Source organism: Oculina patagonica, chromosome 1, assembly GCF_052425735.1.
Source record: "Oculina patagonica isolate OP01 chromosome 1, crgOcupat, whole genome shotgun sequence".
NCBI lineage: Eukaryota > Metazoa > Cnidaria > Anthozoa > Scleractinia > Oculinidae > Oculina > Oculina patagonica.
The window spans coordinates 18667899-18684990 of NC_135758.1; the positions used below are offsets into that span (position 1 = coordinate 18667899).

A 17092-nucleotide genomic window follows, 5' to 3' on the forward strand; every position below is an offset into this window, starting at 1 on the left:
ATAGTTACGTTTTTTTGAGAAATTTGCCCACATAGTTGAGGCAGGTCATAGTTAGAAGCAGTTTAAAGCGATCAGTAAACTGTTGATCGGGAGGATAATGCTTCCAACCAACATCATTCTTTATGCCTTCTATACCATTGTCGACAATCAAGAAATAGAGTAAGTCAAATGAACACAATTTCTTGGCATTACAATTCGATTAGAATAGATGAACAGTGGAAGACTTATATCAATTACTACATAGCTATCCAGTTATTAAATTTTCGCGCTAACTGAATTTCAACACCACTTAGAGATATAACTATACATCTAGATTGAAAAGTCTACATACAGTATAAATTACAACTACACTGGATCTTTCTCACTGTATTGTAATAAAGAATCGGTTCTTGTCATGCTATGAACGTATAACAGAAAATATAAAAAGGGATCCCCTTGGAAAAATTTGAGAAAAACGCTGATAATATCAACAATACCTATTGTTATACAGCCAGAAATTTTTACCCAACAGCGCGCGCGCTTATTGGCTAATTCAAGGTCACATGACATCTAACAATAAAAACTGTTTCCTGCCAAAAGTCTCTGGGCGGGCAACATTGCAAAATCTGTGACGTCAGAGGGTAACAGTGCAATTTTGCCGGACAAAATTAACTGTTTCCCTCGGGAACAGTCATTAACTGTATAATATAAAGTCATAAGTGTAAGAAATGAGACGAACAATAAATTGACACCTGCCAATAAACACACTCCATCCAATCGGAACATGCTATTTCATAAAAGCAAATGCGCATATTGTGAGATCTCTCAAGCTCACTGTCTCTTTTAAACCCCTCTTTAACAAGTCCAAACCCCCTCTAGAGTTTCCTGATCAATTTTAATAAGCCCTTCTCTGTATTAAGCCCAATTTATGAACTCGAGAACAAAAGTTTAGATACAACTTGTTTAGTCATCTTTTCGCTCACAAAAAAATTATTAGTTCTTATAAATTATAATAAATCTTTGAGATGTACTATAAACAGATATCAGTCAACCTTAAGTAGCCCGTATCTTTTCTTATGTGCATTACCTGATTTATAATTTAAAGTAATGTCTCCCCTTCTCTACTGAGCATCCCTAGCCACATACTCTTCAGTATGAAAAGCAGTTAATATTTTGTGTAAGTAACGTTGCTATATATAGTTTCTAAAGAAAGTAATGAACTGCGCTCGGGGACAATTGAAACATTTAGTGTATTATCAGCCAAAAATTGATAAAAGTAAATTAACCGCCGAAGCGAGTTTGGTAAATAGCTAAATTGCAAACCGGTGGGGAGGGGGATTTGAACGACTGCAAACGTTCAAGCTCTGGCTCGCACGCTCTCGCGCGTTTGCTCGCTGTCACTGACCAAGAAAAAAAAAAAGAATCAAAACTTTGGAAAAGTTAAAAAATCGTTTGTTTTAACGATTATGTCAACAGTTTGTCTACGGCAATCAAATAAATTAGACGTACTGCCGTACGTCAACGTAATTGCAATTAGTGAATTTAGTTATGTCCGACTTAGCGCTTTCACTGAAAACTTTGCTTTGCAAGTTCCTATACATATTAACCCTCGGACGTACAAGCAAACTCAAACCCCCACCGTCGTACAAGGGTGGGAGGATGGATGGAACCCCTTCCCCAGGGTTTTCGTTCTATTAAGCCAAAGCGAAATTATTTTGCACTGTGTAGAAAGCCCTTAGCTGACTCTACAAGATGACGTAACTTTTGTTTTCTGTGACATCATCTGGCGTCGCATGACGTCATTATAGCCGCCATCTTGGATCCGCCATCTTTGATTTCACCATTTTCTTATAAAGTCTGGAAATAACGAAAATTGATGGAAAAATGCTAGAATGCTTGTGGAATTTAAAAATAAACAATTCGTACGATTCTGTTTCAAAAAACTGGAAAAATAAAGAAAAACGTTGAAAATGACGATTTTTGGCCAGACCTGATCGTAATTATGACCATGCCATGGCAACGTCAGATATCGTGGACACATGGTTGACATATCAAAATTTCGGCAAGGAATTATTGAACAGCTACTGAAAGTTTCAACATTGTAGAGTAAATCCTCTTTTCCAAAATTCGAAAAAATCTCGTGGTGGGTGGCATCCACCCCACCACACCCCCCACCCCCCTGTTTGTCCGACGGTTAAGCTTCAACAAGGGTCGAGGATTTCACAAAAAATCCTTTAACGTAACAAGCCGTGCATTCAAATAACTATCTTTAGACACCTATCTGGCATCACCTATCTGGTTAATTGCACGATTGAGTTCCGTGTAAAGCTAATATATGTAGCAAAACAACTAATTCCTTTAACGTACGAAAATCTCCCATATGTCACCTAGGGACATGCCCAGTTCATTCAAATCGTCGTCACAATAGAGAACGTTACCAGTTAGTGTAAAGTAATGTTCGTATGGCCACAAAAATGGTCTTTTATAGAGGCGGTTATCAGTAAGGAATGATTTATGCCCCCACGTGTTTGCATCTTGCGGATTACCCCAGTTACCACAGCTGTTTGCCAGAGTTGAGTTGTCATCTGCAAAACTCGTAAAAGAGCCACATGCTGGGCGCAAAGTGTCTGAATTGGTGAAAAACTTTAGCACGTTAGCTCCCTTGACATCCTTGTTTGTCATGATGTGAATCACTCGGCCTCTCTCCTTTTTAAAACAGTAAAATCGGATCTGAGTGAAGCCCATGTCGATTTTCAGCTGATTGAAGCCATTTCGCAACAAGTACTGCTTATTAGAATTGTAGTTAGTAAGAATCGTTCTATAAGAATTGGAATTGACAGCAGCATCATGTGGAGAATTTGCATCATTCATTCGAAAACGACTGATGAGTGTCCATCCACCTGAAAGCAAAATGTCAAAATAAAGGTCAAGTCGCAATCGGGCCAAAGTGGCCCGTTTCGCCGGAGCTCATCACAGTTTTGCCAGCATTAAGTGACTAGGAGTATTTCCACTCACACCTTGACGGAATGCTAGTCCATCGCAGGGTTACCCCCTGCATCAAATTCGTCGATTCTCACTTATACACCTGGGTGGAGCGAGGCAATGTAAGAGTAAAGTGTCTTGCCCAAAAATATCACTCAGTGACCCTGATAAGGGTTTGAACCCGAACCGCTCAATCCGGAGTCCAGCGTGCTTACTGCTAACCATTAGGCCGACGCGCCTCACACGAAATAGTAACGTAGAAGGATTTAACATGAATCGTAGAGTAGTTAACTTTCATTCTCGTTGGAAAGAGATATTTTTGCTTGATTCTAAAACCTTTTCAGGGCCTACATTAATTGCAATAAAATATACATAAATTGAAGTCAGAAAGGTTATCGTCTTCATTCTGTCTGCCGAGTGAAATAAAAGATTGCTCGACAAGACGACGTAACGCCAGAAGTTTAGGTTGTCTAAATAACAAGAACGACATTGAGAAATTACGCGAAAAAATTTAGAAACATGATTACAACTAAATGCTTCTTAGCTTAACATTAGTTTAACGCACCTTGGTCAGTTTTCATGTCACAGAATACTGTGAAGGGGTCCCCTGAGTCGGCAGGGTCAATCCAGTACTCCCCATCTCCCTCAGATTCACCGCTTATCAAAATATCTTCGCACGAAGAGCCTGGGACTGAGGATTTTGAACCTTTTTTTGCTGCAAGAAAACAAAAGCAGAGAATGATCGAGTATTCATTAAAGTAGAAACGTTGAGGCTTATTGGTTTCTTTAGTCATGCAATCTATAGTCATGCATCTAATCACTTCTCTAAAAAACAAATCACATTCTGAAGGATAACTGGCCAGTTTTAGTTCCTTCCCTTTTTAACCCAGGGCATTTTTTATTCAGTTCTTTCGATTCTGCATGCCTGCATAACAGACCTAGATTAGTTAACAATTTAAACAACTGCCATTCACTGAGTTGCATAGGCACGCGGTTGGTTGTTTGTCAATTGCCTGTTAAAAGAGTTAAAAAAATCAATAACTCATTAACTATTGTATTAAGGACCAATTACGTGACTAGTTCCACGCAGAATGTAGTTGGCAACCCAAATGTTTGGTGGTTTTATCAGTAGTATGGCAGGCACCGGTTTATCATTTTATAAGGGCGCAATCTTATTAATAAGGAATGGATTCATTAACGGACACGTCTTAATCTCGTGAAACAAATGCGATGGTATCTCATTTTCGTAAAGCGAACTTGACAGGTTTGTCATTGATGTCATGTTCTATTTTTTCGAAGACCGTATAACACGGTTTTTTGGCCGGTATAACACCACCGCCACCGCTACCAACTCCCCATCCACCACCACCTACACCTCCAGCACCACCTTTGCCACCACCCCAACCTCCACCTTAACCTTCACCACCACCACAAAAACCAACTCCACCGCCACCATCAAATCCACCGCCGCCACTTTTACCTTCACCGCCACCACCAACACCATTATCAACACCTCCATAATTCAGTTTTACACAACAAACACAATTCTATTGATTTCCAACACCATCAGCATATTGTTTGTTGTGGTGGTGGTGGTGGCGGAGGTGAAGTTGGTGATGGTTTTATTCCGACCAAGATAAAATAAAAAAGACATTATTGTTAAACCAGTCACGGTGGTTATACGATAAGGAGACGTCACAGCTTTTTATTCATGAGATCAAAGCAATAACCTTTAACGCCGCGTCGGTTAATGTATTTCACCCCTTGTTGATGAGATTGCGAACTTCCCCCACTCCTCCCCCCCCCCCAAAAAAAAAGGATTAACCGGTGCCTACCATACTACTTTTATCTGTTGAAGGTTAAAAGTTTGGTCGTTTATTAGTTGTCAGTCAAAAGTCGTTACTTAAAGGTTTGACCGTCTGTAAGTTGTGAGGATCAGTTTGAGTGAAGACCTTGTCTGTTAAAATGTCGGATCATTTTTCGGTTAAAAATCGCAGCTGAATGAACAAACCTCGAAAGTTATTCTCCATATATGTAGCAGCTGGATGTTTCACAAAATAGCCAGGTCTCGACTTCTTTGTTTCTTTCTTTATTTGACATTCTTTATCATTCCAGAGAAACGTCACACTTTGGCATGTTTCCTCCAGACTGCATACAAAGAAGCAGCGAGCAAAATTGTCAGCGTGCATAGTTCTCAAGTCATGCCCAACTAAAGCGAATCCAAATTCTTCTCTGTTGTCCTTGCATGCATCATCGCTAAAGACTTGTACGAGGTGGACCAAGAAGTGGAACAGAGCACAAGGGATCACTGCTGCGAATAACATCCTGAAACATGCAATGCCTGTGCAAATATAAATTTCAATTACTCTCCGTCTTTACTGATTCACCATGGCGTGGGAGGGGGTGGGGGTGAAGATGGGATGCGTGAGAGAACCAGTGATCAATAATGCGGGTGCATAAATTCAAGAAATTTCGAGAAAAAGAATCAATGACCTAAACGCTTTAAAATTGTGTTTTATTTGAAAGCTCTATTAGTTAGCTATAGATTACCTCCCCAAGAGAGAAAATCGTTTTGTATAAACTGACAAAATATTAACTTATTTCGGAGGTGTATAGTACGAGTTTTATTAAAAGACTGAATAATTAAGCAAATCAGTCTCGATCTAAAACACATAATTAGTTCACCAACAGCCACTTATTGTAGGTGACAATGACTACACTTATTTCTGAGTAAACAAATAGCCTATTCTAGTTGAGCTTAATCATTTTTTTCGACGTTTTTGCTTGTTTACAAGCTAAAAACGTAGAATAGGGGTTAGTGGACAAAATTTGGAACCACATATTTGTAAACTCTCAAGGGACTTTTTTAATTTATCAAGGGACTGTTTTAATTTCTCAAGGGATTACTTTCCGCTGTGGGTGATCACTTGCGATCTCGTGAAAAAAACGTGACTTGTCACATTTATTTGTTAAGCTTTGAATGGCATAAATGTGGCTTTTTAGTATAACTTATTTCTAAGAAAAAAAATATAAATCTGAATTCCTTTAGATCATTTGTGATTTTTGAGCAAACATTTATAAATTGTCATTGTTTTGGAACATTTTGGGAAAGGAAAAAGCGAGCTTAATTTAATTCCATTGTTCTAGATTTGCATGGCATATCGAGTAAATGATTTTTGAGTAATCAAATTAAGAACTCTGTCACTGTTTTGGAAGTTTTACAACAGGAGGAAAGTGTGCTTAATTAAACGTATTCAGGCTTTTCGTGTCATAGTGGGAGATACTTTTGAGTAAATAATTGCTGAAAGTCAACATTCACTTAGAAGTAATATAAACAAATCAAAAATATCTGATATATTCCTGCAAGAGAGGATGTCTTGAAACTGTTGATTAACAGATTGTTGAAATAATTTATCTGCGTGCCAGCCACTATATATTGTAAAAAGAAACATGAAATGAAGTATTGAGTCAACATTGAAGTCGCTGCGTCCCAAGATTGCCAACGACAATAAACGAACTAAACCTTTATGATATCCATCAACCTGCACAATTCGTTTGACGCAGTATCTATACTAGAACAAAAAGAAACTGATGCTTTTTCTAGTTCTTAATAAGATTTTCTTACCTTTTAAGAGTTATTTTCAAGTAATGAAAGTTCCAAGAACAAAAGGTGTGAATTATCGCCAAGAGAATGAGAATACTATGAACTTCTCTACACGAAGGAAGGTGAGAAATGAAATGGCTTATTAAAGATTTATTGTTCATTGAAGACCCTCGTGAATAAATTTATAGGTGAACATGCTGGAAAAGGTGCCATTTTCTAAAGAACTGCGTTTTGGTAGTCAAATTCACAAAAAGTTGCATTCTGATTCAGATTGACCGATGATGATAGTACACTAGATGGTGATACTAAAGTTAAACCTGTGTGTTAAAAGTGATTTTGTGTCCGTTAGCGAATTCATCTATTCAGCTCTGAGTTCTGCGACAGAATTTATTAAATGATTTGTTTTTATTTACCCAGTGGTCGATCATGACCTGTTTTGTTCTTCCATTGTGCTCTGAGCTAGAAATAGAAGTGGTTAAAGCTGCTTGTAAGTATAAAAACAGCTTAATTAGCTTGCGACAAAGGAAACACCGAGGCATTTTCGTTCGAGAAGTGATTATGTATTGAGTTAAAATTAAGCGATGCTCAACTAAAGCGAATCCAAATCGTTGACCTGGCATACACCACCGTTTATCAACTGTCAAAGGTCTCGAAAGCTTCTACACGGTGAAACTAGCGGGTCAAACCAGAATACTGCTATTGCTGTTGTTTATAAATAAAAGTTACAAGCAAACATTATGTAGCCTCTCCAGCGAAATAACATATTAAGATGGTTTCGTAATATTTTTACAGACACACGGTTTTTGTTTTTTATCTATCTTGTTTGTACCTCAGGTAAAAAGAATTAGTACTGTAAACAGGGTGGATATTTTTTATTCAGCATAAAAAACCTCCCTTGCGTATAATTTGTCTTTTGTTTTCTTTAGCTCTAAGGTTGTTTATATTTTAATTCTAGCAGACTACTGTTGATTACGATTTTGTTTCCCGTTTTACTGCTCGGTAAAGCGTGTGCTGTCTTTGGCCTCTGCTCGAACTTCTGGTAGTTGAATTTCTGATTGTTCAAGAACAAGTTTTCGAATAACAAGAGTTGATAAATATCCAATGCAAGCCTATTTTCAGCCATTAAATTAGCCTGTAGGTTATTACACTTAGACACAAAATGCTAACATCATGGGGGCAGAAGTGCAGGTGAATAAATACGAGACATAATCATAACTATAACAAAATTCTCGAATCTGATTGGTTCTTAGCACGCCCTATCTTTCATCAAATTGGAGCGCGCGCTCGTGATAACAAAGTGTCCAATAACAAGGTGTTCGATAACAAAGTTTGCGAGCTGCGCATGCGCGCGCTTTTATTGGTTCCTTATTGTGACTGAATACTCTCATTCTCGGAGACCCAGGGGCAGTAAGTGGGGGAGAGGGAAACACGAAACTTCGAGAAAAAAAATCCGGCATAGAAAAGTTGGAGCGATTGAAATGTGCCCAGGGGAAAGAGTCTTACCAGGCCAATTCCAAACAGCTCTCTGAATACTGCCTTCTGATTGGGCAGAAAAGTTCTTTGTATTCCCTTTGTATTATTCTGCCCAATCAGCGCCCTGTAGGCCTGCAGTCCACACTAACTGCCCCTGGGTCTCCGAGGATGAAATAATCCTTGATATTTCTGAAATCTTCAGTTTTAAAAATGGCTTTTTTTTATTGTGAGGATAAATCCACAACAGGATTCGCTTTGTCTAAATTTTTCGTCGAATCAATCACTCGTATGATAACAGACCGAATTAGACTGCACTCAGTCCAATTACCATTATTTATCAAGCTGATAACTGAAAGTTTTTGGAAGAATTTCATTTGTAGCTATAATAGTGTTTAACCGTTGTTTAGACCTTCAAGTCAGAGAACGACATTCTAAAAGGGTAATATTTTTTTGAAATAGAGAAAATTAGCAATTGTTTTCGGACATAACATTACAGTTTGTAATAAAAACAATAAATAACCAAAAAATAAGAATAATAATTCACTGACAGTCGCAAACAGTTTCAAACATTGTATGACATATTAAAAACTGCGACTTTTGTGTAAGATAGTTCTGCTTTCGGGGGGAAATCTTAGTGTCTCTTTGCTCCTCCGGCTCGACACCTCTTTTTCCCTTGCGGCCAAGGGAAGACAATTTTAAAGTGCCTTTAGTGTTAACATTGCGAAAAAAGGTCGCTAAATTCCAAATACTACCACAATTAAGTGGGATGACTAATGGACGCAGGATATAATTGGTCGGGGATCATTTGGTGTAGTATTTCGTACGAAATACCTTTTAAGGTATTTCGTACGAAATACTACACCAAATGATCCCCTGAAACTACACCAAATGATACTACACCAAATACTACACCAAATACTACACCAAATACTACACCAAATTTCAGCGGCTACCAATTTTAGCGATTTTTTCTGAGCAAGATTTAGCGATTTTCCCAAAAATTTAAAAAGTTAGTGATATGGTGTAAACCAGTTTTTAATGAACGTATATCTCAGATGGAAAAAAATGTTTAGTAAAAAAAAAACTCATTTGAAATTGAAGGAACATTTGCATTTCAGAAAGAACAAAGTTACCAACACCTATTTGTAAATGAATTTTTCAAGTCGACTATGTTTAATTTTGTTTCCCGTTAGGGTGGGAAGGGGGTACTTAAATTTAACTTAATTTTGACTGAGACAAATTTTAGCGAGCACTAAATTTAGCGACAATTAGTAGCCGCTAACAATAGTAACCTTAAGGTATCCACACTATTTTGTGTTTGCTCTGAGTTGCAGAAATATTCAATTTTGTATGAATATTTGCCCATAGACTTCCTACAATCTATATTGATGTATAAAGCTTAGTGTTAACTAAAAATTGATGAAATTAAATTAGCGGCCATAGCGAGTTTGGTATTTCACTCACAGACCTTCAATTTCCTCTAAGTTCGTCGTGACCGAAAATGCAAACCGTGGGGGACTTGAGCGACCGCGAACGTATGGGCTCTGGCACGCACGCTCTCGTGCGCTCGCTCACTGTTACTGTCTACAACAACAAGCTTTATTTGCATGACTACATAGGAATTTGGTAGTATTGCAAAAGCTACTTAAATTTTATTACATATTATTCCTCGCGAAGCGAGGCCGAAGGCCGAGCGTAGCGGGGTGTATAATTTTGTCCCTCAAAGGGCTCAGGCGGGATGAAATCTCGTGTGGAGTTTACGGTCATATATATATATTTGTGAGCTTGGTGTATGGCGGAAATGACGTCACACGGCCGCGCGCTGGTGGCCTAATGGTGTGAGCGTCGAACTTCAAATCAGATCTTCGGGACTGAGGGCCGGGGGTTCGAATCCGGCTAAGGTTTTTTTTATTTCTTCTTTTTTTTCATTATTTTTTTTTGTGGGTTCGAATCCTGAGCCTTTCATTTTTATCGCTTTTCTTTTCGGATTAAAACTGACACTGATTTCCACATATTAATACTCCTTTCATGGCCATCAGGGGCGCGCGGGCGGAGGGTTCGAATCCTCCTGCCGTTCGTTCTTCTTTTTTTTAATGCCCTGAAATAAATGTCCAAAATGCGAATATCCAATAATTTGTCGATGATTTTGAAAATAGCCTGCGCTTCCCAACGCTTTATACCTTTTTACGAACCAGAAATAGCCGCCATTTTTAAAGCGGAATAGACCCTGGGAACGAGGGTGTCGCGGCCATGTCCGTTACTAGGCAACAATAACAAATCTCCGGTTAAAACCGGTTATCACTCCTTATTTATAACACCCCCCTCCCTCCCCAACCCAGAGCTTCGCGAGGCCCTGCGAGTCACGTATTACTAGTTTTATTATCTTAAGATATCTAGTTAAGACGATAATAGCATAATAAAAACAAAATGAAAGAATTACTAACAATAATTGTTCATTTAACTATTCGAAGTGTTGATCATTGTAACGAGATTGTCTTTCAATTCAAAGCATGCCGAAATAAATGAAATTATTTTAATGTTTCCAAAGAAGTCAGTGGAATTCATAAGATGTGATAATAGTGTTTCGCGTGGTAGTAGTCGTAGTAATGGAAGTTTGGATTCTATTTTAGAGAAAAATGACTCGTACCAGAAAATAAGCTGGGCAATCTAACAAAAAGTGACTTTCATCTTTAATTTTGTTGCAACTGCAGAAGTTGCATAGTATTTTATTGCGAGGTATATTGCCGTATCTACCTGTTTCGATCCTAAGTTTGTGACAGCTTATTCTCAGTTTTACTAATGTTTTCCTTCAAAGAAGCAAAGAAACGTCTGTGGACAGACTACGAATTTGGAAAAGTTATTAAACAGTTTGTGCAACAATTGTATCAACAGTTTGTATAGGTGAAGCACACTACAAGCAAATAAATAAGATGTGCTGCCTAACGTTAATGTAACCGTAATAAGTGAATTCCGCTATGGCCGACACTGAGAACTTTGCTTTAGAATTCCCTATATTAAGCCTTAACGAGAATCGTGAATCTTTGAAAGCAGAACATGATTTCACAATTTTCTTATTCAGCTAAAACGTAACAAGCCGTGCTCACTAATACCAAGCTGTAGAATTCTCACTGTACGATTGAGTTCCGTGTAAAGCTTTATAATATGTACATGTTAAACTAATTCCTTTATCGTACGAAAATCTGCCATATGTCACCCAGGGACATGTCGAACTCATTCAAATCGTCGTCACAATTAAGAGGGCTGCCAGTAAATGCGAAGTAATGTTCGTATGGCCACAAAAAAGGTCTTTTATAGAGGCGATTATCAGTTAGGAATGATTGATGTCCCCATATATTTGTATTAGCCGGACTACCCCAGTTACCACAGTTGTTAGCCAGAGTTGAGTTGTCATCTGCAAAACTCGTGAAAGAGCCGCAAGCTGGACGCAAAGTGTCTGAACTGGTGAAAAACTTCACCACGTTTGCTCCCTTGACATCCTTGTTTGTCACAATGTGAATCACTCGGCCTCTCTTCTTTTTAAAACAGTAAAACCGGATCTGGGTGAAGCCCATGTCGATTTTCAATTGATTGAACCCATTTCGAAACAAATACTGCTTATTGGAATTGTAATTAGGAAGAATCTTTCTGTAAGAATTGGAATTGACAGCAGCATCTTGTAGAGAATTTGCATTCCTCATTAGAAAACGACTGATAAGTGTCCATCCACCTGAAAGGAAAATGTAGCAAGTTAAAAAAAAAAACATTATTGTAACTTAATAACTCTTAATATGAGTTTAACGCACCTTGATCAGTTGTCATGTCACAGAACACTAAGAAGGGGTCCCCTGAGGCTGTTGGGTCGATCCAGTACTCACCATCTCCCTCAGATTCACCGCTTATCAAAATATCCTCGCAGGAAGAGCCTGGGACCGAGGATTTTGAACCTTTCTTTGCTGAAAAAAAAACAAGATCAGAGAACTACTCATTAAAGTAGAAACGTTGAGGCGTATTTAGTTTCTTTATTAATGATGCAATCTATAGTCATGTATCTAATCACTTCTCTCACAAATAAATCGCATTCTGAAGGATAACTGACCATTTTTAGTTCCTTCGCTTTTTAACCCAGGGCATTTTTTATTCAGTTTTTTCGATTCTGCATGTCTGCATAACAGACCTGGATTAATTAACCTCCACTACCACCGCTATCACCACCTCTACAATTCCATTTTTTCACCATTCTACTGATTTCCAACACCATCACCATCGCGGCGAAGAAAAAAACGACATATTTGTGGCGGTGGTGGTGGTGGTTGTTGTGAAGTTGGTTGGTGTATATCGACCGAGATGGAAAAAAGACATTGTTAAACCTGTCAAGCTAGTTATACGAAAATAATCGGGGGTGGAAGCGGAATCATGAATCATAAATCATAGCTGTAAAATTAGTAGGAATCATGAATCTTTGTGTTTAAAACTCGGGAATCATGGAGTGAATAACGAGAGATGGCTAAAAGAATCATGAATAACAAATGAATGCTTCCATCGATATTGAATGCTTGTGAATATAGAATGTAACAAAAAATAAACTGATGGGTCATTTTACTAAATTCTTAACAAATATATTCCAGAAATGGCCTGAAATCGCATTTCTGAGCATCTAATTTTTCAAAATTTCCTGGGGGAGCATGCCCCTAGACCCCCCAATAGGAAAGGAATAGAAACACGAATGCAACCTTCGCTTCACATCTTCATCCGCGGCTTCAGTACCGGTACTTTACAGTGATCAAGTATGTTACACACAGTGAATATTTGGAAATTATATGACGACTGAAAATATTTTACATCGGCTTCCGGCATAATGCTGTGCAAGAAGAGTCTCCACTTGTAAAAGGAGACTCTGTTAGCAGGGAACCGGAATGTGAAGCCAGCATGTAAGTGCAAAACAACAGAAACTGGTAACACGTTATTTTGAAAACTGGATGAAAAGAATGAAAAATGAATCATGAATATCGAATAAAACTTACACATGAATCATGAATCATTGAGGTAAAACAAGACAGGAATCATGAATATCCAAAGTCCAATGATTCCGCTTCCACCCCCGAAAAATAAGACTTCACCGCTTTTGACGCCTCGTCTGTAAATGTATTTCAGCCCTTGTAAATGAGATTGCAATGCTTACCCAATGCTTACCCTACTACTTTAATCTGATGAAGGTTAAAGGTTTGGTCGTTTAATATTAGTTGTCAGTCAAAAGTTGTTACTTAAAGGTTTGAGCGTCTGTCAGTTGTGAGGATCATTTTAAGTGAAGACCTTGCTCTTAATTAAAATGTCGGATCATTTTTCGGTTAAAAATCGCAGCTGAATGAACAAACCTCGAAAGTTATTCTCCATATATGTAGCAGCTGGATGTTCCACAAAGTCTCCAGGTCTCGACTTCTTAGTTTCTTTCTTTATTTGACATTCTTTATTATTCCAGAGAAACGTCACACTTTGGCATGTTTCCTCCAGACTGCATACAAAGAAGCAGCGAGCAAAATTTTCAGTTGTATAGTTCTCAAGTCATGCCCAACTAAAGCGAATCCAAATTCTTCTCTGTTGTCCTTGCATGCATCACCTCCAAAGACTTGTACGGGGTGGACCAAGATGTGGAGTAGGGCAAAACGGACTACTGTTGTGAATGACATTCTGAAACATGCAATTCATGACCTCCATCAAAAAAATTTAGGTTTATTTAAGCAAAAAATTTCAATTAATTTGCTTTGTCACTGATTCACCAGGGAGTAGAGATGGGAGTGGTGACAGACCAAGCGGGGTCACCAGTGCAGGTGTATAAATGCCAGAAGTTACAAGAAAAACAATCGATGATCTTAAGTTTCGAAAATTCTCTTTAATTTGAAAGCTCTATTAGTTAACTATAAATGACCTTCCCAGAGATCGAATCGTTCTGTATAGACTGACAGAAAATTAATTCATTTTGGGAGGCATAAAGTACCAGTTGTATTAAAAGACTAAACAATTAAGCAAATCTCGATCTAAAACAGTCAATTTGTTCACCAACAGCCACTCATTGCCGGTAACAATGACTACACATAATTTCTTAGTAAACAAGTAGCCTATTCTAGTTGATAAAGAATTGTCTTGAAGCTTTAAATGGCATAAATGTGGCTTTTTTAGTATAACGTATTTCTGAAAAAAATAAAGAGCTCTCGGTCGGCCATTACAGGACATAAATCGGAAGTCTTTTAGATCGTATGTGAGTTCTTAGCAAACATTAATAAATTGTGATTATTTTGGAACATTTAGGAAAAGAAAAAGGCGAGCTTAATTTAATTCCATTGTTCTAGCTTTGCATTGCATAAAAGATATCTTCTTGAGTAAGTGATTTTTGAGTAAACAAATTAAGAACTCTGTCACTGTTTTGGAACTTTTGCAGCAGGGGGAAAGTGAGCTTAATTAATCGTATTCAGGCTTTTCGTGGCAAAATGTGAGATACTTTTGAGTAAATAAGTGCTAAAGGTCAACATTCACTGAGCATTAAACAAATCAAAAATATCTGATATATTTCTGCAAGCGAGGATGTCCTGGTAACTGTTGATCAACCAGGGCGGTAACTAGCAAGAGGCAAGACGAGGCACTTGCCTCGTCTAGATTTTAACCCAAAAGTAAAAACAAAGTATGTTTTGTTGGGAAAATAATCCCAAGTTGAACAAGATTAATTTTTTTTTCAAGAAATCCCTTATGAAAAATGACGAAGAAAGAGTTCCAGAGCTTGTAGATTTCAACATTTTCTGGATGGCATGCCCCCAGAAACCCTAAGAAGCAAGATCTTGTCTCGTCTATAGTAAAGGTCTGGTTACGGCCCTCTCAACAGATTGTTGAAATAATTTACCTGCGGGCCAGTCCGCTATAAATTGTAAAAAGAAACATGAAATGAAGTCGCTGCGTCCCAAGATTTCCAACGACAAGAACTAAACCTTTATGATATCCATCAACCTGCACAATTCGTTTGACGCAGTGTCTAGAAACTGATGCTTTTTCTAATTCTTAATAAGATTTTCTTACCTTTTAAGAGTTATTTTTCAAGTAATGAAAGTTCCACGAGCAAAAGATGTGAATTATCGCCAAGAGAATGAGAATACTATGAACTTCTCTACACGAAATGGCTTATTAAAGACTCATGAATAAATTTATAGGTGAACACGCTGGAAAAAGTGCCGCTTTCTAAAGAACTGCGTTTTGATAATCACATTTAATAAAGAGCTGCATTCAGATTCAGATTGACCGATGATGATAGTCCACTAGACGGTGATACTAAGAGCTTCTTCGGTTAAACCTATGTGTAAAAAGTGATTTTGTGTCCGTTGGCGAATCAGCTATTCAACTCTGCGTTTTACGACAAAATTTATTAAATGAATATGTTTTTTTATAAAATTTGAAACGATCTCTGACTTAAAAACTTTAAAAATACAAGCTTTCGGCTGTTTGAACTACAGCCTTCGACGGGTAAAATGTAAAAAGGTAAAATATGCAGTGTGTGAAGTTGCGAAATAAAAATGCTAATAACTAAGAATATTTGTTAAAAAGAATGCGAAATAAAAATGCTAATAACTAAGAATATTTGTTAAAAAGAATGTTGTACTGTCCAGGTAGAAGCTTGTATTTTTAAGTCAGAGATCGTTTCAAATTTTATAATATGTTGTATCCTGGCTGCGGTCCTTCAATATTTTCACGATATATTATTTTTTTATTTACCCAGAGGTCGATCATGACCTGTTTTGTTCTTCCATTGTGCTCGGAGCTAGAAATAGAAGAGGTTAAAGCTGCGTGTAAGTATAAAAACAGCTTGGGACAAAGAAAACACCGAGTCATTGTCGTCCAAGAAGTGATTATTTATTGAATCAGATTTAAGCGATGCTCAACTATATCGAATCCAAATCTTTGTTCTGGCATACACCACCGTTTGTCAACCGTCGAAGGTCTTGAAGGCTTCTACACGGAAGAACTAGCGGGGCAAACCAAAAAAATAAATGCCGCGAGTTGGAGTCTTAAGTTACAAGAAAACGTTATGTAGCCTCTCCAGTGAAATAACATATTAAGATAGTTGTGTACATATTTTACTGACACACGTTTTTTTGTTTTAATCTATCTTATTTGTGCCTCAGGTAAGCAAAACTAGTACTGTAAACAGGGTGGATATTTTTTACTCATCATAAAAAGACCTCCCTTGCGTATAGTTTTTTTAAAAAACCTTCCTTGCGTATAATTTGTCTTTTGTTTTCATTAGCTCTAAGGTTGTTTATATTTTAATTCTAGCAGACTACTGTTGATTACGATTTTGTTTCCCGTTTTACTGCTCGGAAAAGCGAGTGCTGTCTTTGGTCTATGCTCGAACTTCTGGTAGTTGAATGTCCGATTGTTCAAAAAGAAGTTTTCGAATAATAAGAGTTGATAAATATCCAATGCAAGCCTATTTTCAGCCCTTAAATTATCCTGTAGGTTATTACACTTAGACATAAAATGCTAACATCATAGGGGCGGAAGTGAAGGTGCATAAATACGAGACAAAATCATAACTATAACATAATTCTCGAATCTAAGTGGTTCTTAGCACGCCCTATTTTACATCAAATTGAAGCGCCCGCTCGTGATAACAAAGTGTCCAATAACAAAGTTCGTGTGCTGCGCATGCACGCGCTTTTGTTGGTTCCTTATTGTGACTGAATACTACCATTCTCGGAGACCCAGGGGCAGTTAGTAGGGGTGTGGGAAACGTGAAACTACAAGAAAGGTGCCCTTGGGGAAAGAGTCTTACCAGGCTAGTTCCAAACAGCTCTCTAAATACTACCTCCTGATTGGGCAGAAAAGTTCTTCAATAACCAAACTGCCATCATTGTTTTAAGACTGTCGTTTTTTGCCAAATTTGACGCCTGTCATTCAGGAATGCGAAGAATTTTGACACAGGAATACAAAAAATTCCCCATATATCCTCATGTCACATGTATAAACACGTAGTGACACGCGGGAAAAAGTGTGTCGTGGCGGATCAGACTTACG

The 17092-nt window shown here is 37.8% G+C and overlaps 2 protein-coding genes across 3 annotated transcripts; both read right to left on the reverse strand.

Moving 5' to 3' along the window:
- Positions 1 to 379: 379 nt before the first annotated feature.
- Positions 380 to 6695, reverse strand: LOC144660801 (uncharacterized). The gene is made up of 4 exons (XM_078521529.1): positions 6587 to 6695; positions 4973 to 5302; positions 3527 to 3676; positions 380 to 2879 (listed from the first exon to the last, which is right to left on the reverse strand). The coding sequence occupies exons 2-4, from the start codon at positions 5283 to 5285 to the stop codon at positions 2338 to 2340; spliced, it is 1005 nt and encodes a 334-aa protein (XP_078377655.1). The 5' UTR covers positions 5286 to 5302; positions 6587 to 6695; the 3' UTR covers positions 380 to 2337.
- Positions 6696 to 10470: 3775 nt separating this feature from the next.
- On the reverse strand, positions 10471 to 15187 carry LOC144660910 (uncharacterized). 2 transcript variants are annotated; one of them, XM_078521637.1, is made up of 4 exons: positions 15101 to 15187; positions 13411 to 13723; positions 11842 to 11991; positions 10471 to 11765 (listed from the first exon to the last, which is right to left on the reverse strand). In XM_078521637.1, exons 2-4 carry the CDS (start codon positions 13427 to 13429, stop codon positions 11224 to 11226), a joined length of 711 nt encoding a protein of 236 aa, XP_078377763.1. In that variant the 5' UTR covers positions 13430 to 13723; positions 15101 to 15187; the 3' UTR covers positions 10471 to 11223. The 2 variants fall into 2 exon arrangements, with proteins under 2 accessions (XP_078377763.1, XP_078377770.1); XM_078521644.1 differs by lacking the exon at positions 15101 to 15187 and having other exon boundaries at positions 13411 to 13827.
- Between the last annotated feature and the right edge of the window lie 1905 nt (positions 15188 to 17092).